Source organism: Nannobrachium achirus (assembly GCF_963921795.1).
Source record: "Nannobrachium achirus genome assembly, chromosome: 19".
NCBI classification, from domain to species: domain Eukaryota; kingdom Metazoa; phylum Chordata; class Actinopteri; order Myctophiformes; family Myctophidae; genus Nannobrachium; species Nannobrachium achirus.
In genome coordinates this window covers 44,864,975-44,888,756 of record NC_137826.1, presented here as the reverse complement: position 1 = coordinate 44,888,756, position 23,782 = coordinate 44,864,975, and the positions used below count along the sequence as shown (strand labels likewise).

Sequence of the window (23,782 nt, the reverse complement as noted above, 5' to 3'; positions counted from 1 at the left end):
GTGTGCAGGCCCACACAGTCTGTCCTGACTGTGTGTGTGTGTGTGTGTGTGTGTGTGTGTGTGTGTGTGTGTGTGTGTGTGTGTGTGTGTGTGTGTGTGTGTGTGTGTGTGTGTGTGTGTGTGTGTGTGTGTGTGTGTGTGTGTGTGTGTGTGTGTGTGTGTGTGTGTGTGTGTGTGTGTGTGTGTGTGTGCGTGCACGTATGTGAGTAATGCCTAATTTGTGATCTGTCATACGATGCCGCTCACGTGCCGGGAAATAGCCGATAGCTCACTATTGCGTCCCGGACGTGAAGTCTCTCATGGAGCCATGGCATGTAGACAAAAGTATTCCAGCGCTGCAGAATCTGTAACTATATGCCTCCTGAGCGGAAGCTGTCATCTGTTTGTCGTTTCTGTTCCCGAAAATATATCTTAAAATATATTTTTGAATTTCCATTTCTGCTAAGCAGCAGCAAGCCCTAGACATGCTTTGTCTAACTTTGATTTACTGTATAGGAGGAGTTCTCCTTAACGCTTTTGGCCATTGCCCAGGAAAAAAAATGTGTTACTCCGCCGCGCCCACTACAGATCTTGTTAATAGAAAACAATCGCGATTTACGACATTATCGTGATAATCAAAATCCATTATCCTGGGCCGGAACATTCGCCAAAAAATGGCAGATCTGCAAGCTCACAACACGTCGCGTTGTGAGCTTGTAGATCGGCTATTCTTTGGCAAAGACGTTTGATAGAGAGTGAAAAACCTTTTTACCAATTAAAGAGGGTTTAAGTGGAACCGGATATGCAGCTCAGCAAATAAAAGGTGAATTGATGGAGGACGATAACACAATAAATTAAATCTCCGCGATACGATTATTGTGAGTGTATTTTATCACGACAAACGATAATATCGCTTAATATATCGTCCCATCCCTACGGTGAAGTAACAAAAAAAGAATACAGCCAGCGGTATGCGGGCAATGGCCGAGAAGTCCCATGCGTTAAGGAGAACTCCTTCTAATGCTATGGACCAGAGCTAGCGAGAGACTACACGTTGACACCTTGTGAAGCTCATAAATTGGCCATTTCTAGCGCGCAACCTTCGTCCGACAAAGCATGACTCGGGCTTAAATAAATGAAGGTGGCCTGACCTGCGATCGATGGACACTTGTCTTCGCTGCCCCCCCTTCAGAGCCCTGCGGCCCCACCCACATGCCCCTGCCCCGCCCCACCAGGCTCCGCCCCCCTCTCATGTACAGGTCTTGAACTATATGAGCACAAAGATGGATTGTGGGACAGAGAGACGGACAGACCGATGTGGCGGAGGCTCATCTTATTCTTCCTGTACATTCCTCCTTATCTTCTGAATGTGTAAAAGCTGTACATGTGGCGTGACAAGAAAAAAAGAATTCCTCTATTAATTGATTAATAATAATGTGTATCAAGAGAATGGAACAAAGACAAAAAAATCGTTCTTTTTAAATTATTATGATCAACTATTATTATTATTATTATTACTCTTATTCTTATTGTCTAGGTTTGTAAAAAGAAACCCCTGCTGATCCATCTGGCATACCTCAGCAGACCCCCCCCCCCCCCACCGCCTTCCCCCCATCTTTGGAAAAAGGACAAGACGAGCGACGGGGAACTATCGAGGTTTTGGATAAAACTATTTTTAATTGTGGTTGAAGCAATAGACTTTTTGAATCTTTGAATTGTGCATGGCTGTGTCTTGAGTGTAAAAACAAAACAAAACAAAAAAAAGATATTGCAGTTTGGGAACTGGACTGAAATAATAAAAAAACAAAAAACAAAGATAAAGAAACTGTCAGACTTTGGTGGCTTCAGCATCCTCATCATCCTCATGTTGCCATGACTACCCATTAAGACCTGGAACGCATTATTAACCGTTATTAGCCAATATTAACCATTATTAGCCATTATTTTATAATAATGAAATGGCTGATATACAAGCTGCACCAATAGCACCAAGTGCCGCGCTCTGAGCTTGTATATCTGCTATTTTTGAAAAATCATGAAAATGTGTGCAAATCTTTGAATATATATATTTGTTACTCAAATATTTGCTTCAGGGGGGTCCCTGTGGAACAACATATTTTGAGATGGTGGCAGGGACGTGCTGGGCACCTGATTCAGCCCGGGAAAAAGAGTTGGAGAGGCCCTCATTACGCGCTATAGAGAGAGATCTCTCTCTATAGCGCTGCTGCTACTCAAAGATTTGCCATTTCAGATCATGACAAGTGACAAGCCAGTGGGACAATTACATGAATTATAGGCCTTTATTTCGCTGTTGTCGGGTGGAAACCTTGTATGTCCAAAAACGTTTGTTTTGTATTTATCATTTAAAAGATTTAAACTAGTGAAAACAGCCGATCTACAAGCACACAACGCCTCGCGGTGCGAGGCGTTGTGTGCTTGTAGATCTGTTGTTTTCACTACTTTTGTGCAAATAGTTTAATTTTTACTTTTGTGCAAACAGTTTAATTTTTTCCTAATGGCCCGGCCTGGACCGGCCCGAGAATGAACCGGCCGTTCGGGAGTTGTCCCGCTTTTCCCAATGGCCAGCACGTCCCTGGATGGTGGGTCTGCGGCCAAATACATGTAATTTTGAAGGTTATTGACTAGGGATGGAGCCCTAAACAAGGGTAGCTCGATAACCCGATAACAGATTGATTACCCAGTATCAATAAGCTTTGGGTTTATCAAGCTTTTTATTGAGCATAGCGGCCCATGATGTCATGTTATCAAGACAAGAGGCAATCAAGAAATGATTACAGTTCATAATATAAAGCCATTTAACACTTATTGCACATTAATGAATGATTGTTTTTACAATATTTAATGATATTTGTCACTTTTGTCAATTACCATCTTCATAGATGGTGGTCAGCAACAAACTCAAAGTCGCAACAACTGGCCAATAAAAAAAGATTATTATCTTTTGTTCTGAATTTGTCGTCTCATACATTTCCACAAAATATTAGAAAACGCTCAATAGTGGGCTCGATAAAAGCCCGGCTCAATAAGCAGGATTGATAAGGTGCTCATTATCAATAAAAATGTATGAGCTCCATCCCTATTCTTGACATGAAAAAGTTTGAGAACCACCACAAGCGTAATTCGATAGGGTTTTTGGGTTTTAAAAACCCAAGGCCCCCCCCCCCCCTAGTGGCGAAAATAAATTTTGTTTTTAATAGGCCTAAATAGAAATATACGCCCAATGCGCCCATATCTACATAAATTCATACTAGGATATTATATGTATTTAGTAATTTCCAATATATTAGGGGTAATCATTGTAGTTTGCGCTTAAATCGCGCAAAGACAACAGACCCTTTGATCAGGGCCCCCTTGATCCGAAAACCCATGGGGAATAAGGTCTAATTTCACCACTGAGAACCACTGATTTAGAATGATTTAAAAGACATTTATAGAATTCATGGGTTGCCTTTGTAGTCCTACACCAGCCATGTTGAGGACCAACACAGGTGTTCTGATTGGCGTAGAACATTAGTTCTATGCCAATCAGACAAATTGAAACACCTGTGTTGGTCCTCAACATGGCCGTTTAGGACTACAAATGCAACCCATGAATTGGGTCAAAATATTCAAAGACTTGAACAAAGATTTTTCAAAAACCCACACACACACACACACACACACACACACACACACACACACCCAGACAACAGCACTTGGAATTGCAGGCATTACAAGTTTGACTTTGCTCCAGGGATAAAATATTGTGAAAATAGCCTACTGTAACTAAAAGAGCTTGTTGATTGTAGTTCCTCTATTTTCACGTTTGCTCCTTTCTTATACGCAATATTTGACAATTTGGTATTAAAAAGGTCTTAAGTCCTTACATTGTAACTTTAGAAAATGTGCACTCATATACACTTATACATACTGTACATGTTGGTTTATTTACAGTTGAGAAAACATTGTTGCTCATTAAGCTATAGCCTATAGATTATCTGGGGACCACAAAACATCACAAAGAAATCACACAAGAATGTAAATTCGTGTCTGTGATATTCTTTTTAAAATTCATAACAGAAATTACATTAAGCAAACACAACATTGTGTAATTGTCATGATAATACTGGAATGGAAACACAACATCACCCCAACAGCAGTCGTGTGGAAATGTGCTTGTGCATATTAATGAATAATGATACAACAACATTATATCTTCACAAGACGCTGTATATGGAATGTTGGTTTATACAGTAACTTAATACAAAATATTGATTAAAAGTAACAGGAACTGACTGTAAAAAATTGCCGCCGATACACTGCTGCTCTTAATCTGAAGAGTTGCTCGGACAGTTGTTCATTGGTGACGAGCTGCGATAAAACCATGGTTTGTAACTCTGTAGGTAACCGGAACGGAGCGCTCGCCCCAAAACACACTCACTCCCATTTTTTAGTGTATTTTTTCACGGACCGCTCGCTCCCTAACGGTTCTTGTATTTGTTTTAAGGATAGGAATACGTTTAGGTTTAGGCATTGTCTTACTGAGGTTAAGTTTTGGAATAAGGCTAGGTTTAGGCATAGTTTTTACTGAGGTTACGTTTTGGAATAAAGTTAGGTTTAGACATAGTTTTACTGAGGTTACGTTTAGGAATACCTGGTGGTGACCGCTACGAGGTCGAGCAAACATGCTTTGGGGGTGAGCGTTCTCGTATTCACTCTATACTGTAGAATAGATGTACTGTAGAAGTTGTGTCATGACCTTTACATCAGGGGTAGACCCCTTAGCTGAGAGGGAGATGAAGCAGGGACCCCGTCTACATGTTGTATAAAACTATTGCAGATTTTCATCGATTTCATAGGTAGATTCATAGACTTGTTTGACAGCACTGTTGTCAGTATATGTTGGATTTGTGTGTTTTTTCAGACATTTAATCACTTAAATTGTCGATACTTTGTAAACTTGACAAAGTTCTCCTCAGAATAGGGATGTGAGGGTTCAAGTTGTTAATCTAAAATAATTATCCAATCACACAAAGATTTGGCGCCCCCCCTGTTGAAGACCCCTACTTTACATAATAGTTGGAAACATAACTGCAACTAAAGAGTTACAACAAAACATGAAAACACAATTAATTCATTCATTCCTCAGCTCTTGTCGGGAGCGATACAGGCACTTTCTTTGTAATGGTGGTGTCACCGAATGTCACCTTAGTGTTGTAGTACAAGATATTGCATAAAGCTTATACGGAATTATCCTATTCAGTACCGATACAGTCGTATACGATGTCAAGGATGTTGCACAGCACAGTGCCACAGTATGTCAAATACAATCCCAGTGTCAGATAGTTATTCTATAACATTCTGTAACTCCACTTTTGGTCATAATATATCATACATATATCCCCTCTGCCATACCGCTGCAGTCACAGTACAACATATTCAGTACATTTAGCACAAAACATTATTAATACATTTTCTCTTTGTCATATCTCATGGATGTAAGGAATGCACTTTTTCCCTGTGCCTCTCCAAAATTCCTCCCATCGTTTGTGAGGCCAGGTGGTTTATAAATAGACGCATCAAACTTGTTGCTGTAGTGGAATAATTAACCACCATCAACCTATAGCATCTCTATTTGGGGTCAATATAGATAGATACTGTATGGGTCTTTGCTATTTGTTATACAATGAAGAATACTGTATAAAGCGACACTATATACCGTAGTTGCTGGACTATAAGCCGCACCTGAATATAAGCCGCACCAGCTAAATTTAGAACAAAAAACAAATGTTTACATAAGCCGCGCCTGACTATAAGCCGCAGGTGTCCTTCCTGCTTCCTGCTAGTGCGCCCCTGGTGGCCGTTAGCTGTAAAAATCTCGATATAAGCCACACCGTTGTATAAGCCGCAGGGTTCAAAACATGGGAAAAATGCCGCGGCTTATAGTCCGGCAATTATGGTAACTGTTTTAATTAATAAAATGTAATGTTGTCCAACATGTATCGAGCATGTTAATACGATATAACTTATACAATTATAAAATGCAGCAATTTGGACCAGGTGCCTTTTCAGAGCATGTATACCGTACTAACAGTAGATTGTTTGAGGACCCATTGTATAAGCTCACAGCGCCCCGCTGTAGATCAGCTGTTTTCCACTAATGTTACCCTCAGAATAGGGATGCTAGGGAAGTGGTTAATGTAAAAACTAATAATAATCCTATCACACAAAGATTTGGCAGCCCCCCTCCCCCTGTAGTAACTCTGAGGACCCCCCCCCCCCCCCCCCCTGTTGAAGACCCCTGCCTCAGACAGATCAGATGGCGGTGAGCTGCGTGGAGGTGACGATCCTCAGGCTGATGGTCCCGGGCATCTCCTCGGCCATCCTCTGGCCTCTCTTCCTCAGCTTCAGCTTCTGGGGGTCCGTGGTGTCCTTCACTGACCCCGCCAGCGTCACCTGGCCCATGAACTGGTCCTTCACAGCGTTGCTGTTCCACACCTTTATGGGAGGAGGAACGGCCCGGGAAACAGGGAGAGTTAGCGGAGAGGAAACGGTGGTTCTCAAACTTTTCAGGCCGTGACCCCCTTAAAATAATACTATATGAACCCTGACAAGCACTTGGAATGTAGGAGTTGAGGCATTACATTTAGTTTGACTCGGTTCCACAGATAAATATTTCTGAAAATGGATGTAAGCTAACCTAAACAACACAATGATGTAGAGTTGCGATGTTTAGGTATTATCGTATTAAAATTGCTCTTGTTATTTTATGTACAGCTGACCAGTTGAATAGAAAGAAATTGCAGGCTCTCAGGTTGCATTTATGAAAAATCAAAGAGCATTATGGTTTTTGTTCTATCGCTAGTCTGACCGCTTCAAATACTCTTAAAATAACTAATCACTGAAAATAGCCGATCTACAAGTGGTAAATCAGCTATTTGTTTTTTATTTCAGTACTTTTACCTCTACTCCACTACATCCCAGACTGATACAAATATTGTACTTTTACTACACTACATTTATTTGAAAACGTAGGTTAGTTACTGTACTTTGTAGATTTAGATTATTATTACAAAACAATACATTACCAAATTCAGCCCTATAAACATTTTTGGCCATTTGAAAATAGACAATCTACAAGCCCAGAATGTGATGCCAATACTTTTGTACTCTTACTCAAGTCAATGTTGAATTCCGGACTCTACTTGTAACAGAGTATTTCTATTTATCAGTACTGATAGTTTTGTGATTTCACTTAAGTTTCAGTTTCAGTTTTCATGTAGGTGACAGGCGGGGGCCTTCCTCCAATCATGATCAAGTGGGGGCAGGTCTTGGTGCACGTAAGGCCCGTCCCCACTCGACCATGATTGGAGGAAGGCCCCACTTTATCCTGATTGGAGGAAAACTTGTTGTCACCCAACAGTTTTTGAAACTGCTTTTCTCTCCTCACAGGAGATAAGGCTGAAGTCCAAATATGGACCAAACACTCTATACTAGTAACTAGTAGGCCTACTATCAGAACATAGACCCATTTTGTTATTATTTGAATTAAATGAAATCACTTACTATACCTTTAAGTAAAACATGAGTACGTTTTCCTCCACTGGTGTGTGGACAGTGATCTTACCTCTACGGTGATAGGCTTGCGGGGTTTCTTCCTGTAGAAGATGGCTCTGGTTGCAAACTCTGGCTCCAGGGTGTCGGGGTGGATGGTGGAGCGCACCGACTTCCCCTCGCAGTAGATGATAACGTAGGGGTCCGCACCTGCACAGCACATTTTGATCTAGCTTTAGTCTTTTGAATAAAATGTCATTTAATTTTAGTCACATGAAAAGTTTTAGTTTTAGTCTTTAATTGACTAAATATCTTAACTCAATAACTGCCGGGCGCCGCTAGGTGCCGCTAGAGTGCCAGCCATTCTCCCGTAGGCATTCACTATCACATCCGGGTCGCCAGCCTGAACTGGCTTGGCTTTTCACTCGAATGAGTGCTATGCTAGCGAGCCGGAGGAAGTTAGCTATCAGTTAGCAATCGACTATATAATTTTTTAGAAGAGCGATCTAAAGTTATTCAGCCGACAAAATAACTTGTCTGCTGGCCTCGGAACACAATCCGGAGAAAATCCGCTGTAAAGATGTGTTTTTCTATTGGAGTGGGCGGCGTGGCGCGGCCTTTTCTTCCCATTACGGGCCGTGTAAACAGAATCGCGGCCTTGTGCTATAGGATGCTAAATTAGACCGGGGCTTCGTTGATGCCTCCGATTATTTAATTCATTTTACTAAATGAACCGAAAAATGTCGGTTCTTGTAATCCTTAATACGTCTTGCTGAAACAGCGTTTTTTTGGGGGGGGCTCTAAACTTTTTTCTAAACCATTTTCAATGGAATAAATCATCGGGACAAGTAGAATGGCTCGTTGGGAAGCGGTGGAGGAGCCAGGACCACCCACGTCGCTACTAGCAGCTCAGGGTAAGCGAAATAGATTAAAAAATTAGTATTGGAATGGAAAAAAGAACCGATATTATTCGGTTTTCGCACAGAAAGAGTTAAGATTTTAGTCGACTAAATTAACAGTTGATTTTGCAGACAAAAAATAATACAAAATTTGGCAGGCCTTGATGGCTTCCTAATGCCTGATTTTACCCATGATTGCATGCTGAAAATAGCCGATCTACAAACTCACAATGCGTTGCACGTGATCTGCTATTTTCAGAGAGCAAGACAAGTTACAACTTGTAACTTGTGAGCTTGTAGATCTGCTATTTTTGGTGAATCGATTTGTGCAGGGTGAATTAAGAGCATACCAAATGCTCTCTTTACTGGTGAGTTTTATCACGTACAAAGGGTTTAAGTGGTGCTGAATTTGCAGATCTACAAAAGCTAATATGACGGAGGACAATTTCACTGTAAATTCAAATCTCTGCGATACGATTATTGTGAGCGTTTCTTTTTTTTTTTTATAACGATAACGATTATCTTCCCATCCCTAGACTCCGGTCAACTAGGTACATAGGGTTTAAGTGGTTAAAAAGGTTGAGAATCTCTGACATAGAGGATCCAATATCTGGCCCTGTTACAGATGTTGTCCAAAAATCATGCAGATCGTTACACAGTATCTCTGTAGCCATTAAACGAAACGGGTATTTACATTGATGCTCCTACATATTATCATGCAAGCACCAGTTAAAGTTACTTTCCATCCCTCATATACTGTGTGCACAGTGCACACCCCATAACCCACACACTGCACATCAGTTCGGAGCTCATATCTTTGAACGGGTAAGGGCTAGTTGAACAAATGAAATGGTTCAATGGATCATATACAGTATCTATACTGCATAATATAGATTTCAGAGTGGTTTACCTGCGTTGTCTTGCTTCTCCAGTCCCTCGGCTGCATGGATGTAGATATGAGTGACCATCTGAGGGTAACCAAGGAAGGCACTCCAGCACTTTATCCTGGGTTTATCATCTGTTAGCTCCCTGTTTGAACAGAGGAATATTTTTATTTAACATTTTTATTGCACGATTTTGTAACCCATTTTTCACCCAGTGCCAATTGCCTAAGCTGTAATCCTTGGCGCTCTGCTCTCCCTCTGCTAACCCGGGGAGAGCCCCAAACTGAGCTCATGCTTCCTTCGGTGCATGGGGGGGGGGGGGGAGCTTCCCCGGTTGGACGTAGCGGGTGGAAGGAACACTCATTCCAAACAGTTCCTTTCCCCTCCATCAGGCGCCACCGGCTGGCCAGGGGGAGGCAGTATAGCGAGAACAGAGGAATATGACTGTTAGCTCCCTGTGAGAACGGAGGAATATGTATTGTCAGCTATCAGGAGGCTCAGAAACATGGACATAATGGATGGAAACATTTCTGGATCAGATAATGAACTACGTGGTTTATAATATAGACTCCAAACTAAAGTCATCCAAAAACTGTAACAACTCTCAGCTAATCTGCACCACAGAAGACATGTTGTCTTTGTTGAAGGCTGTTACGAACAATAATAGTTTTCGCCTTGTTTACTTGGATTGAGACAACATAATGTTGCCTTTTTAGCTAACTTAAGACAGTTTAGCTGCTACAGTTTTCAAACGTTTTAACAGTTCAGAAGCTCTGAAAAGAAATCGGATGTCCCGCACCCCCGCCTCCCAACTAGGGTTGCCACCTTTCAGAAATTGAAATAAGGAACACCTCTTCCGGGCACGCGGTGCGTGCGTTCTGTGCGTTCCGTGCGCGTGGCACAGCCGCCGGCCGGCGAAGAAATGCAGTCCCAAACCCATGAAATGCATAGAATAGTTATAACTATAACACACAACATGATATAACCTATATTGTATTTTTGCTATGTTTGATTTGTTCTTTTCTTATTTAAATAAAAAATGAGAACTTCCCCATAGGGGTGCTGTAACACCTGCACCATCCCTAGTTCCCATGCTGTTCCCATGCTCCTGCACAGTGACCACTGTGCCAAAAAATCACATTCACTTTGTCTTTCAGCAGTGTGCTGTGGAGATGCGTGGAAGCAAAGAAAGTCATCACAGTTTGATTTGATCATTGCTTTAGTCAATTATGAAGGGATTTTAAAAATTAAAACGTCTCCATGTTGCTTGGGAAGACTACTTCGCAGAGAAACCGTGGCCTTTGCGATTCGCTAATCGCGGGATTTCACATCGCGATTTCGGTTTGAAAACGATTAACCATGGAGCACTAATTCTTTTCTGCTTTTAAAGCGTGCGGTGTGCATCTGCCTGGTGGAAGGAGGAAGTTCAGTGATCACTGACTGTAACTAGGTAACGGTGATTGACAGCGACATGCAGCGCATTATGCAGACAGGGGCCGGGCAGCCCGGGCAGAGAGGAGAGGAGAGGACGAGGCAGAGCGCAGAGCGCAGCGACTGCGAGCCTCTCTCTCCTTTTGCTGTCTTTTCCTGTGTTTTATTTCATTCATTATTGTTAAATGCTGTGTTGAGGTTTGTGTGACAGGCCTTTATGGGGCATTTGGTTAAATACGGAACAAACCGCGTTCCGTATTGGTTCAATACGGAACGCATCTTTTAATTGTCCAATACGGAACGATTCCGTATTATACGGTACGGGTGGCAACCACTTATGTTTCTCCTTTGCAGTCAAATAAATACTGCATGTCCTACAGGAAAACAATGCTAGGTAGCTGCATAGCAGAACTGGGAATTCAAAAATATACTGTAGTTTAAAGGTATTTTAAAATAAATGTTACAAGATCAGATGACCTTCCTGTTCTCAACATTTAGAGGGTAGAATTAGAGACTCTCTACTAGCATCAGAGCCGTTTCTGGCCCCATGGGGGCCCTAAGCACGATTATTTTTTGGGGGCCTTGGTGCGTGGTATGTGCCGCCGCCCGATAGGGCGGCGGCGAAAAATTTGGGCTGTTTGAAGGTAGAATTAGAGGAATATTAACATTAGGATTAGACTGTTGTAATGTCCAGTGGCGTAGGGTAGTTATGACAGTTACAGGGGTGTAGTGTAAGTTTAAGAGTTGTTATCTAAACAAAACAGCTTCTTTCTTAAAAATGCAAAATCCTACTGACTAATATTGGATCACTGCATGTAAGCCAATTCTTGAGTAAAAGTATGAAAGTGTTGTCATCAACATTTACTTCAAAAAGTACCAAACCAACAGTAAAAGTACAAAATGTTTGAAAATAGCAGATCTACGAGCTTGTAGATCAACTATTCTCAAATCCCAAAGTAAAACATAGGGCTAAATATAATATAATATATTAATATAATATTACAATTAATGTCTGCAAACAAAGTAACTAGTTTTCAAATTATTGTGTAGTGGTGGAGTAAAAGTACAATATTTGGATCCAAGAGATGTAGTGGAGTAGAAGTAGAAGTACGAAAAATACACAAGTAAAGTAGCTACAAATACCTAAAATTGTACTTAAGTACTTAGTTACTTTATACCACTGTCTGCAGTGCACTGTCTGTGCATACACACACACCTCACAATCTCACATTCACAATTAAGAACCAGCAGCAGCAGCAGCTGCAGCACCAACAACAAACAAACTGGACCTAAAAATACAACCAAACAAAATCACAACTGTAGTCGCTAACTGCAGCGAGTCAGACGAGACAGGCAGCAAGTGATGATGAGAAAGGTCAGATTACACAACAAACGCCAGCATGCAACAACGTGGATGAGAAACAACACACAGTGCAAGTTGAACCTTTATTTACCTGATTGCTGCTGCCGCAGTTCTGTTTGACGCTTTTTCTTCTTTTTCTTATCGTGTCCAGATGGATACACACGCTTCATTATTCAAGTGTAAAAGTTAAACGCTAAAACCTAAAACAAACAAACTGTCACGTCACAGCTGTGAGACGCTGCCTGCTGCACTGCACTCAGAAGGAGGGGCGGGTTCCCAAAGAGTGTACAAGACAAGCACAGTGTTGTGACACAGTGACAGCCAATCAGAAGACTCTCTGATCAGAGATGTCTGAATCAGGAAAGATGGCAGTAGACTGCCTGCGCTACACTCAGTGCGCTTTGCGCTGTTTCTGATCAAGGTTGGTACATTCTTGTCAGCATCGTGGGGGGCCTTTTCACGGCGGGGGCCCTACGCAGAGTGCGTAGTCTGCCTATAGGGGGCGCCGGCGCTGACTAGCATTCTGAGATTGTAGAAGAGATGATCTGGTTTGAGAGGCTAATCTATTTGTGCTCCACACATTCTTCGAGGTTAGAGAACCAAGCTAGTTTTGATAGGCCCAAGCAGTAGTAAATAATGCCCAAGGAAGTTAAGTTGATGCTGTGCAGAATGCAGATCTGTTTACTTTCCACAGGCATAAAAACAGTGTTGTGATGGGTCGAAAAAGACAGCTTCTGGCGGAGGTCCTGCCCTACACATACTGCATTAGGTTAGCTTTACCTGAAGAGTGACCGAATACTGCGGGCATCATCCTCATCCACACTGACCGCTTGCCTTGAGGATACAAAGGGGTGTTTTACAGTAAACACGACTTCCTGCACACTTAACAGCCCCAAAACAGAGGGCATTCTCATCATCGGCACCCCACACCAGGTCCAGTCATCTTTTTTCCGGACAGAATCTCACCCTCACCAGTCACCAACCTGGGTGTTAAAGTGGGCCCTCACCAGAACTTTGATTCCCACATTAAACACCAGTGCAAAACCTCATTCTTCCACCTCAGAACTACTGCTAGACTACTGCCAACGCACTTCTCATCGGGAGAAATAGCATCCAGAAACTCCAATACATTCAGAGGTTCAGGGCTGCTAGGATGGAAATACGGGGAAATCTCGCTTTTGCGAACGCGCATCATTTCGACCGGAGGGTTAGCGACTCACTCCACGGAGGTTAAGGTTAGGGTGAGGGTTAGAGTCGGGTGTCGAAAAGACGAGATGTAGTAACAGCGACACGCTCCCGGAAATACGAGCATACTTTTACACCCATCTTCCATTCACTCTATACTCTAGGGTGGATTTAGATTACAAGGTCTCCCTCCTCACCCGTCATCAGTGCATGCACAGCAAGGAACCTCCAGGAACTCCTCTCACCACACAGACCTCCACCTGCCCACACTACTACACAGACCATGCTCTGCACCATGGGGGACCGACAGGGCCTTCTGTTCAAGCTGCTCCTCGGCTGTGGAACACCCTCCCTCCCTGACCATCTCAGTCCCTTGACACATTTATAAAAGGGGCCTAAAAACCTTGCACTGGTCCGATGCCTCAGTGTGTTAAACTGTCTTTTTTTGAGCGGTGGTAAACCGCTCCATAGAGTGGCTGTGCGTGTGTCTGTAGCCTTTTTCCTCAGCGTTTTGCCATAGTAAAACGTGTGTGTGTAGCATAGCCTGTACATCCTAGACTTAAATCCTAGTCTGAAGACGTTATGCAAGCACGACCACTTCACATTGGGTGTGATTTTTTAAATATTTTTGAAGCGGTGAAAACCGCTTCCGACCAGTGAGTGGCTTTGTGTGTATCACGCCCATATATGGTCATTTTAGTCCAGAATGAACAGGCTTTTTCAAAAACAGAATGTCCGTTTAATTACCATATATGGTGATCTCAGTCCAGAATGAACAGGGTTTTTCAAAAACACAATGTATGTCACCTCATGTCCATATATGGTCACTCCAGGCCAGAATGAACAGGTTTGTCCTGTCCCGTACGTGCAAAATATCAGTCCAGAATGAATAGGCTTTTTCAAAAAGCAAAATGTGTGTCCCATGTCCATATATGGTCATTTCAGTTCAGAATGAATAGGCTTTATCTGTCCTGTACGTCCAGAATATGTGTGCGGTGTCCCTCCCGGTCAGATGAATGGATACTTTGAGGATTGGTCAAGCTTCACATGATAATTTGGCCTTCTTGTCTGCATTAAGGCAGACAAGAGTAAATACATTGAAAATCTAGCAGAAGTTGAAAAATGTAGTAGGCCACAAAGATAACAGAAACTGAAATAATTATAGAGGGATGCAGTTGACAAACAACTAAGAGACCAGCAAGCAGGACTTTTTATATATTTTTTAAAAACCTATTATACCGGCTGTCATACCGTCTCTCCAGACAATTCTATACTAAGATTCACCGCTTCACTTCGAACCGAGGTTTGATTTTTTTAATTACTGTATAGTTGGGGGAGGGGGAATCTCATTTTGTAAAATTTGTATTTCCTTTTTTTTAGATTTGTTTTAAACATAGTGTGTTAGAAATTAAATGCATTATTATTATTACTTGCGCAAGCAGAGCGCGCAAGTACTGTAATCGGCTGGGTATGTACATACTGTACAGGTGACTGGGGAATTTGAAGACCGTAGCCCTGAAACGGCTGGGATTCTTGGAATGTGTATGTATGTACGTAGGTGTCCCCCTGCAGGCAATGAGGGACCAGCATTCCTGGTGATGATGTCAGTAGAGTTTGGTATATAAGAGCGCTCTTGGTAATGTCTTCATTAACGGGCGAAGACATTAGGGACATGAGGCCAGCAGCGCACACCTTGTGAGTCGTGGCGTGCTCTGCTTGCGCACAAGTAGGCCATGTGTGGCCTGCTTGAGTCGCAAGTTGGCACCTAGACAGAGTGCAGTTCTATTTATTATTGTGAGCTCGCTGAAAGCGAGAACACTATGTTATCTTCATTATTGCCAGACCCATGAAATGGGTAGGCCTACATAAGCAAATGTCGGTCTGTCCGGGTTTTCTATATAAAGGGTATATATGATGATGACATGATGATGACATGCCTACAAAAGGCATGATGTCATAAATGATGATGACAGACAGGGGGTTGGCAGAACCGGGGTCTGGCACAACCAGGTTGACCTGGTCTAGTTTATCTATCAAGTTCTCTTCAAAAATGACGTAGCCTATTACATCAAGTTCTCCTCGACAGTACAAAGGCAGGGCTCTTAGCCAATGAGGTTCAGCCAAAGGGTAGATCTATCAGTCAAGTTCTCCTCGACATACAAAGGCAGGGCCCTTATCCAATGAAGTGCAGCTAATGGGTAGATCTTTATGCCTATACATGGTGTTACATGCGAGCCTACACTGTTTCGTAGGAACAGTATTTCTAGTTGTGGCCTCGCCTGAAAGGCGAGACAAGTATGTTATCTTCATTATGTATATAGCGAGTTCCGTCGCAGACAGTACAAAGGCAGGGCCCTTAACCAATGAGGTGCGGAAGATCTGGGAGTGATGTTAGCTGGAGTATTGGGTGAGCTTCACATGACAGTTAGCACGCTGCAGAATATAGTCACGAGCGAGCCCACACTGTTTCGTAGGAACAGTATTTTATTAATATTGTTGTTGTTTATTGAAAAGACCCCAGTACCTGCAGCCAGAGTCGACGTCAGTGAAGACGCGCAGCATGAATTCCCCCAGGGTCTGTGGTTGGAAGGTGCTGGGGATGATGACGTAGCGGCCCTTGGGCAGATTGCACCTCTTGAAGACGGTGCGAGCGTTGATGTACATAGACGTCTCCACCGTCTGCTGCGTCAGGATGTCGTGCATGCGGTACTTCCTGTTCAGCTCCACCTGGAAAACCCACGAGAACAAGGAAATCAGTTAAAGACATTGGGCCGTGATTTATTTCCCCTCTACAACATAATCATCAGGTATTATTTATTATTCTACCACTTTTTCTAGTCACATGTTCAAATACTGGATTCTGATTGGTTTAAAACAGTGGTAAATAGGCCAACAACCTTGAGTTGGCTCATGGACCCCGCCAACTGAAACAATTAATGATTGTAAGTGTAACTAAAGATCCTTGCAAGATACAACTGTGTTTTCTTTCATTTATATGGAAAAGGTGGTAGAAAAGCAATTTACCATTCAAGGTTGTGGGTTGTTGGCTGATTTACCACTGTTTCAGGTTTCAACCCTGAAACAGTGGTAAATCAGCCAACAACTCACCCCCTCTCATGGTAAATGGCTTACTTCTTCACACAACAGTGCTGTTGTGTGGTAAAGGGGGAGGGGATTATATTATGATGTCATTATATCAGTGTATTTCAACCACAGACATAAAAAGGTAGACACCTCTTCCGGCTCTCTGGTACCCGTCTCGCATTGATAGGCATTTTTGATTGACAGGCTTGGAATTCTTCCGCATGCCGGTGTGCGTAGCAGACACGGAAGGTCGGTAGGCAAATCAGACGCAGGTGGGGGCGGGTCTTTTCGTACGCAGCTCTTAAAAACAGCTGCGTCGCGCAACAGCTGGGACGCGTTGTGATTGGCCTGTCGTTTTTTTTGAGTGGCAGCCTGCCCTCGACTTTTCCGCTTTTCTGCCTATCAAGTTGGACGGGTTGCTCCAATCAACTGCAGCGGTGGACGAGGTATCTAGCTTTTTATATCTGTGATTTCAACTGGCCCTCAGAGGCTTTCAGCCTTCAGGAAGTAACCAAAAATACATAATACATATTTGCATATTATAACCACACCTGGGGGTCTATTAGTGTAACGTTAACTCCATAGACAGATAGAAAAATACAAAACAATGGCACCACCTCTTTAAAACTTTTCATCAATTTCATGGATGGCTTCATACTTGTTTGACAGCCTCTATCATCAGTGGTTAGTGTAAATTATTGTATTTTGTTCTATTAATACATCTTCTATTAATATGTTGGATTCATGTTAATGAGTATTTCAGAAATGTAACCACTTAAACCCTCTATACTTATAGTAAACTTGACCTTTAAAGGAGTAGCTCACCCCCAAAATGACTTTTTTTTCTGTTGATTACTCATGCCATGGAGAGTAGATTTCAATAATATTATTTGCTTTTTGTCACATTCCTAAGACAAAAATTTGATTCGAGTAAATTTACCCCTATTGATTCCGGATCCGGAACGAATGGGGGTACATTTATTGTTATCACATTTTTGTCTTAGGAATGCGACAAAAAACTAAAAATATTATTGAACTCTAGTCTCCATGACGTGACTAATCAATAGAAAAAAAGTCATTTTAGGGGTGAACTACTCCTTTAACTAATTTAATGTCTGCCCCACAAATGGTTGCATTTGTACACCGATGTCTTTTAGATGTGATTTCTGGTTGTGTCAACAACAGCAGTGAAATACTACTGACTCACTGTTCTGTTTGGTGCAGACACAGATGAATTCTTCTGCCACCCTGTGGTGGATATTGGTACAACAATTGTATGGCGTGCAATGCATTCCCTCAGGAGACAAAAGTTCACAGTGTGGACCTTTAGTTGCAGACAAATAGTGCACACCCACAGTAAAGAGAGTCTTTATGACACTCAATAGTTCAATTAACACTGAGGATTTTACCGTTGTTGAGAGAGTTACTGAATATGGAATTGGAATCGGGCTTTGTTGTGGAAAGTAACTAATCATTTAAATACCATATAAACAATCTTTGCCAGCAAACTGTGGTGGAAAGACATTTCTCTACAGAAATGGAAACAGCTTCCCTAGACGGAAAAAAAATCCCCTTTCCTCCAGGAACAAGATTTGTTGAAGTAGTTCAGCGTAGTTCATGCTGCTGCTTCTACTCTTAATCCCCTACACCAGGGTTTCTTAAAGTGGGTGCCATGTCAGACCCGCTATACTTAAAAAGCTGACCTAAGTTGCACTGTACTTGGTGCGTTCTTTTTTCAACCACACCAAATATTGTACCCCCAAAAAATTGGTTGTAGATCATAGCTATTTTTTGGCCCAGAATATATAGCATCAGCGGATGCAATCTCCCCCCAATCCAAGCCCTGTACAACGAATGCTGTGTCAAAAAAGACCAGGGAATCATCAAAGATCTACATCATCCCAACCCAACCACACTCTGTTCAAGATGTTGCCGCATGGAAAAGGACTACGCAGTCTCAAAGCTACTAGCAACAGACTGCAAAAAAGCTTCTTTCCACAAACAATCAGGCACATGAACAAACTGTCAAAGACGAGAACGGTCCAGGGCAAAAATAATTGCTAACCCGAGATGTGTTGTTTTTTGTTGTTCTGCTGTTATTTTATATATACCACTGCATTATCTGAAAGAAAGCCAAACAAAAATACATTTTACACTTATGTACCTGTACAAAAGACATAACAATAAAGTACAACCTTGAACCTTGAACCTTGAATAGGGATGCTGGGGTTCAAGTTGTTAAATGTCATTACAGTATATAAATATTTTCAACCTGTCTAAACAAATGGCCTATACTCTTCTAGTTCTCGCTTGTGAAACATTGTACTATCTTAGGGGGAATAAACTACATGTAGACTCATTGCCGTAATATGAGGTAAGATGAGGTAAAAATCTACTCGTCCTGGGACCCAGACACTTCACCCTCCTGGCCCCCAAACTGTAGAATAAACTCCCTGTCGCACTTACAGTAGAACAACAGACTCACTCCCTAGCTTCCGCCGTGGCCTGAAGACTAACCTATTCAGACTTCACCTATAGGCCCATAGCACTTACCGTAGCACTCACCTTCCCCCAATGACCATACATGAAAGCTTGATAACTTTTTTATTTTTAGGTTTTTATATAAAGCTTTTTATTGATTTGGTGCTCTGTCTACCTACGTTATTTTTTCTAGATTGATATTTCTATGTATTTGATGTATTAGCTTGCTTATTGTTTTGATGTATTTACCTTACTTATTGTAAGTCGCTCTGGATTAAGAGCGTATGCTAAATGCCTAAATTGTAAATTGTAAGACGATTACCAAAACAATGTAATTCAGATGTTGTGGGTGGAAAAATGTTGTTTAGAGGGATGCCCTGCAGCCAAAGAAACGATAATTGTATTCACCATTGTAGATTCCTGCATGATAAGCTGCCTCTGTGTAATAAACATTGGTATATCGGTCTGTTTTAATGACATTGTTGGAACTCTTCCAACTAACATCGCGATCATGCTGGATGTGAACTTTGGACTCCATCATGGAATGACTGCCTTTCATGTTTATGGTTCCCCCAAGAACGCTCTGAATTTGGAAAAGACATTCTATTTAATTTAGTGCCCAACCTTCTTGGAACGACCTTTATAACCCACGCTAAAACAATCTACTAACCTATGGGACAATATAAAACCACAGCCACAAAATTCTCTGCCTCAATATGTAACCGATTAAAATTATTTTTGAGCTGTGTATGTTATATCTAATGTAATCTCAGCATCACTGAAGAGCTGTTCAAAATGAATAAAGGCAGGCACTCGGGTGGCACAGCGGTAAAGTCACTGCCCACCACCACGGAGGTCGTGGGTTTGAATCCATCCACCGTGGAGCATGTTGGGCATCTATACGAACACAATTGGCCTGTGTTTGGGGAGGGAAGGGTGATATTGGTCACTGTACATGCTCCTACGGGCTGACAGGGGTGCCTGTCAGCAGGGAGTGTTGGGCAGGAGGAGTATGACGAATTAGTTTCTACGTCCTCCCGGTGGGGGCTCCTCACTGGTGATTCAGTATAGGATACAACAGCAGTGACAACACAGAAATGTGTGTGGGGAGGAATCAATTGGAATAACGACTGAATTGGGGAGAAAACTAATGTAAGTCTATGTACTATATCTACTGTCTATGTATGTATTGTATTCCTTTAATGTCAACCACCACCAATACTTTTGGTGTTGAATCAACATATTCCACACACGGCCTCACCTGACACCTCTGGTGTCTACAGCAGTTGGACAGTATAAATAAGGGCGTGTTTTGCTCAGTGCAGAGAGATAACACAATGAGTAATTGTTGCGACACAGTTTCATGCTGTGACTCACTGTGAGGATGAGCTTATTTTAATGAGGAACATAGAGTGCACTGGTGTCTTCTAAAAGAGGAAATTATAGCAGAGTTCTAGAGAGAGCAGTGGTTCTGAACGGGAAAGTTCTATGTAAGGAAATGTTAGATTTAATAGGAGACAAAACCCTCTTTGGTTATTTCAATATCGTCTCTGTCGGGTAGAACCCCAAAAGTGTTACTTTTCAGGATTCAAATTCCAAATGTAGCTAAAATAGCAGATCTACAAGCTCAAAAGACAATCTCAATGTTTTGCTACTTTTGTTAATTTACGGGAAAAAGTAACTAACAGAAAATATAGATATTATGGAGATAGGAGGTTTCTGCTCGACAGCAACAATGCCTTTTCCGCACACATGCATGCATTTTGAGCATGTTGTAGATCTACTATTTTTGCTACTTTTAAAGTAAGGCATTAATATGCGAATGCATAAAGTGAATGGCAAATCGAGTGGCAAATCGAGTGGCTATAGTGAGTTTAACATTGTTTAGGACTTTTCTGTTTGGATATGGGCTGTCAAGGCCAGAAAGTAGTTTTTCGCCACTCAGTAGGCGTTCCCGCATAACTTCCGGGTATGATGATGATGTCACGTGCATACCCGATCTATTCCCCCCTTTGTTTTTTATTATTCTACTGTTCTTGGTTTACCTATGATCCTATAGATTACTATTTCTATGCATTTGATGTATTACTATTTGTGTTGTCCTGGCTTATTGTAAGTCGTTGTAGATTAAGAGCGTCTGCTAAATGCCTAAATTGTAATAAGAGGTTTCTGCACGACGACAACAACAACAATAGGCCTGTGCTTTTTCCCCCCACACGCATTGACACATGGCCCCGCAGTCCCCATGGTCATCTCGTCTTACGTGACTTGGCCGTGCCTCTGTCAGCTCCGTCCGTACAGACAGCACCGTCACCTCTGTCAGCGAGTGCAGACAGCCCTGATAAGAGCGTCTGTCTGGGGCGTGTTGTGTGAATTTAGCCAGGTCTCCCATCACATAGTAAATCCAGACCACTTGAAATGCCGAGGTCTGGCTTTTGTGTCACATACAAGTTATTTAAAGGGATATATATAATTTTATATACAGCAGCATCGCCATGAAAATGAAATACGGAAAGTGAAATATGAAATTACAGGCATGAGTTGAGTGAGCAATTTCCACTCAAAGAAAGTCAGGCTTTGTGTTTGACCTCAGAGCGCCGTTGGCTGAAGTTACAGTGCAGTATGTGTCTTTAATCATGATTAAACGTGGTGTTGAAACAGCCCTTTTTTGTTCCCCGATTATGATCCTGTTATTATGTAATGTCTGCGTGATCGTTATAAACAACCCAACGACTGACTGGTCAAACAAACGTTGTTTGCTCAAGAAATGAGCAGAAACGTGAAACGTGGGCCAAATTATTTTAAGACGATCGAGGAGCAAAACATGAAGCGTGAAAAAGAAAGACAGCTCTAAACCCCCCAAAAAATAAGGGAACCTTGGACTGACGCCTCATAGCTCAGAGGAACGGCCATTCCTGTCCTCTGACCCTCATCATCAATCCCCCTTCATTCCAGGTTTCATAACGTCTCTCTGTGTTGCTGGTTTTGTAACTGAAGAGGTGTCTAATAGTGGCCTCTAATGGTGTTTGTCTGTTAGCAGGATATCTCCACAACTTTTGGATGTGAATTGAAACGTCTTGGAATGTCTGGTGGAATAACTGATTCCATGTTCACACTGATTGGGAAAGGAGGCGGGGTCTGGTCTGGTGGTGGACATGGTTTCTCATGAAAAGATGTGTAACATCATGAAACTCGCATAATAAGTAACTCATGATTCACGTATAAGACAATGGCCGTTTCTCAATAACTGTTGTTCTTGTCTGTACATGCCTTGTGTTCCCATGGACTTGTGAAATGTCATCAGTCTCCACTCGCCACCCATGTACTGTACATGTACTGTCCCAAGTCAACGCTTTGCATGTAGCCAAGAACACTTGGCTGAAGATACAGTGAGAGTAGCCCTGATACAAAATAGGGTTTGAACTTTCTCCCTTTTTGGTCCGTACATCTACATAAACCTTTTGATTTCAAATGTAAAGTGCTTACCCAATGGCCACGAATATGGCCAATTGGCCATTCAGAAGTACCAATATATTCCATATTGTTCAATAAAAAGCATTTTAATCCGACCAGTCTACAGTAGATGCAGGCCTACAGACCAAAAAGGGAGAAAGTGCAAACTATTTTGAAAATCATACACGACCGAGCTACAACTGCTCGGATCTTAGAGTACAACTGCTAAAATAGCAAAATACAACTGCAAAATCAATCTACAAGTGCACAACCTCAGAACCGTGTTCTCACAAATAAGTCACATATCTACCTTCATACCGTCTTGTCATCCAAGGCTACGGTGAGATGTGACTTGGTGTGACTTTGGACAGCCAAATATACCAAAAATGCATTTTCCACAAACCAGCTACAAAAAGCTCTAGCAAACTTGAGAGAACGTTAATTCTCTCCGAGTTAGTTTGAAGTTTAAAGAGGACACTCTTCACAGGGACACAAGGAGGGCCGTTCTTTATGTCCTTGGTATTGAGACACAGAAACGGCTCATGAATCTTTGTGTGCCTCTCGGACATACCGTGTGAAACAGAGTTAGCGAGCCCTACATTATTGCTGCTATCAAACAACATTGGGTGCTGCAGTCTGAGCTCATTCCAAAGCCAATGAACAATATTGCTGAGCAATTTCTGCCTCCAAAACTCCCCATGAAACGGACAGATTTGTTATCTGGTAGATTATGTAGCAGTGTGGCTCAGAGCCTATCGTGTTAAAAGTGTCATAGTTCATTACCTTCAGAACAGAGAAGCCAACGGTGAGGTTTTCTCCCTGGCCGATCTGTCTGTGGATCTTCATGTCTCTCTGCTGTAAGGAGATGAGGACCTCGTCCACGTCCTTCGTCACGTCAAACAGGTACTGGAACACAAGGAGGGACCAACAAAATGTCTTTAGAGCAGAAGTGGATTCAGTACACCATTACATCTGTGGATGTCCTCTGTGTCAGGGTTTCTCAAAGTGGGTTCCGTGGCACCCTAGGGGTGAAGTCCAGGGGTGCCGCAGAATACTTTCATAATATTTAGAATTTATAACTTCAGTATACTTAGCAAAACGGAAAAAACTGACCTGACTTTGTGCATTCTTGTTTGATCTAAATCAAATCTCTTCACCAAAAATTGCAGATACAAGCTCAGAACTTAATTGTCCCAACCAGCTTTAGTCGGGGGCGTTAGGGAGATGACATGGTAATTTTGTGCTAATTAGTCTAAAAGCGCAGACTTTTGCACAGATGTAGCCCAGGGTATGCTCTAATGATTTAGCTAGGGCGCCCGAGTCGGCGACCTTCGGGGTCGCCACAAGCGGCCAAATCAACTTGGGCTCCCATTGACTTTCTATACAGGAGGAAAATACCCAGAAAAACACTTTTTTTCTGGGTATTTAAGTAGGATGTGAGGGGTCTAACTAGGGGTTTGTCATGATGC

The 23,782-nt window shown here is 42.2% G+C and overlaps 1 protein-coding gene across 1 annotated transcript in view; it reads right to left on the bottom strand.

Annotated features, from left to right (window-relative positions):
• Positions 1 to 6,281: 6,281 nt before the first annotated feature.
• The window catches only part of LOC308305159 (calpain-5-like), a 44,761-nt gene continuing 27,260 nt past the window's right edge, over positions 6,282 to 23,782 (bottom strand). Inside the window, exons 9-13 of the mRNA XM_080749864.1 lie at positions 23,097 to 23,219; positions 15,820 to 16,022; positions 9,343 to 9,461; positions 7,607 to 7,743; positions 6,282 to 6,477 (exon numbers count right to left, since the gene is read on the bottom strand). Of these exons, the coding sequence (XP_080605990.1) occupies positions 6,295 to 6,477; positions 7,607 to 7,743; positions 9,343 to 9,461; positions 15,820 to 16,022; positions 23,097 to 23,219 (765 nt within the window). The 3' untranslated portion in view covers positions 6,282 to 6,294. The remainder of the gene's footprint in view (positions 6,478 to 7,606; positions 7,744 to 9,342; positions 9,462 to 15,819; positions 16,023 to 23,096; positions 23,220 to 23,782) is intronic.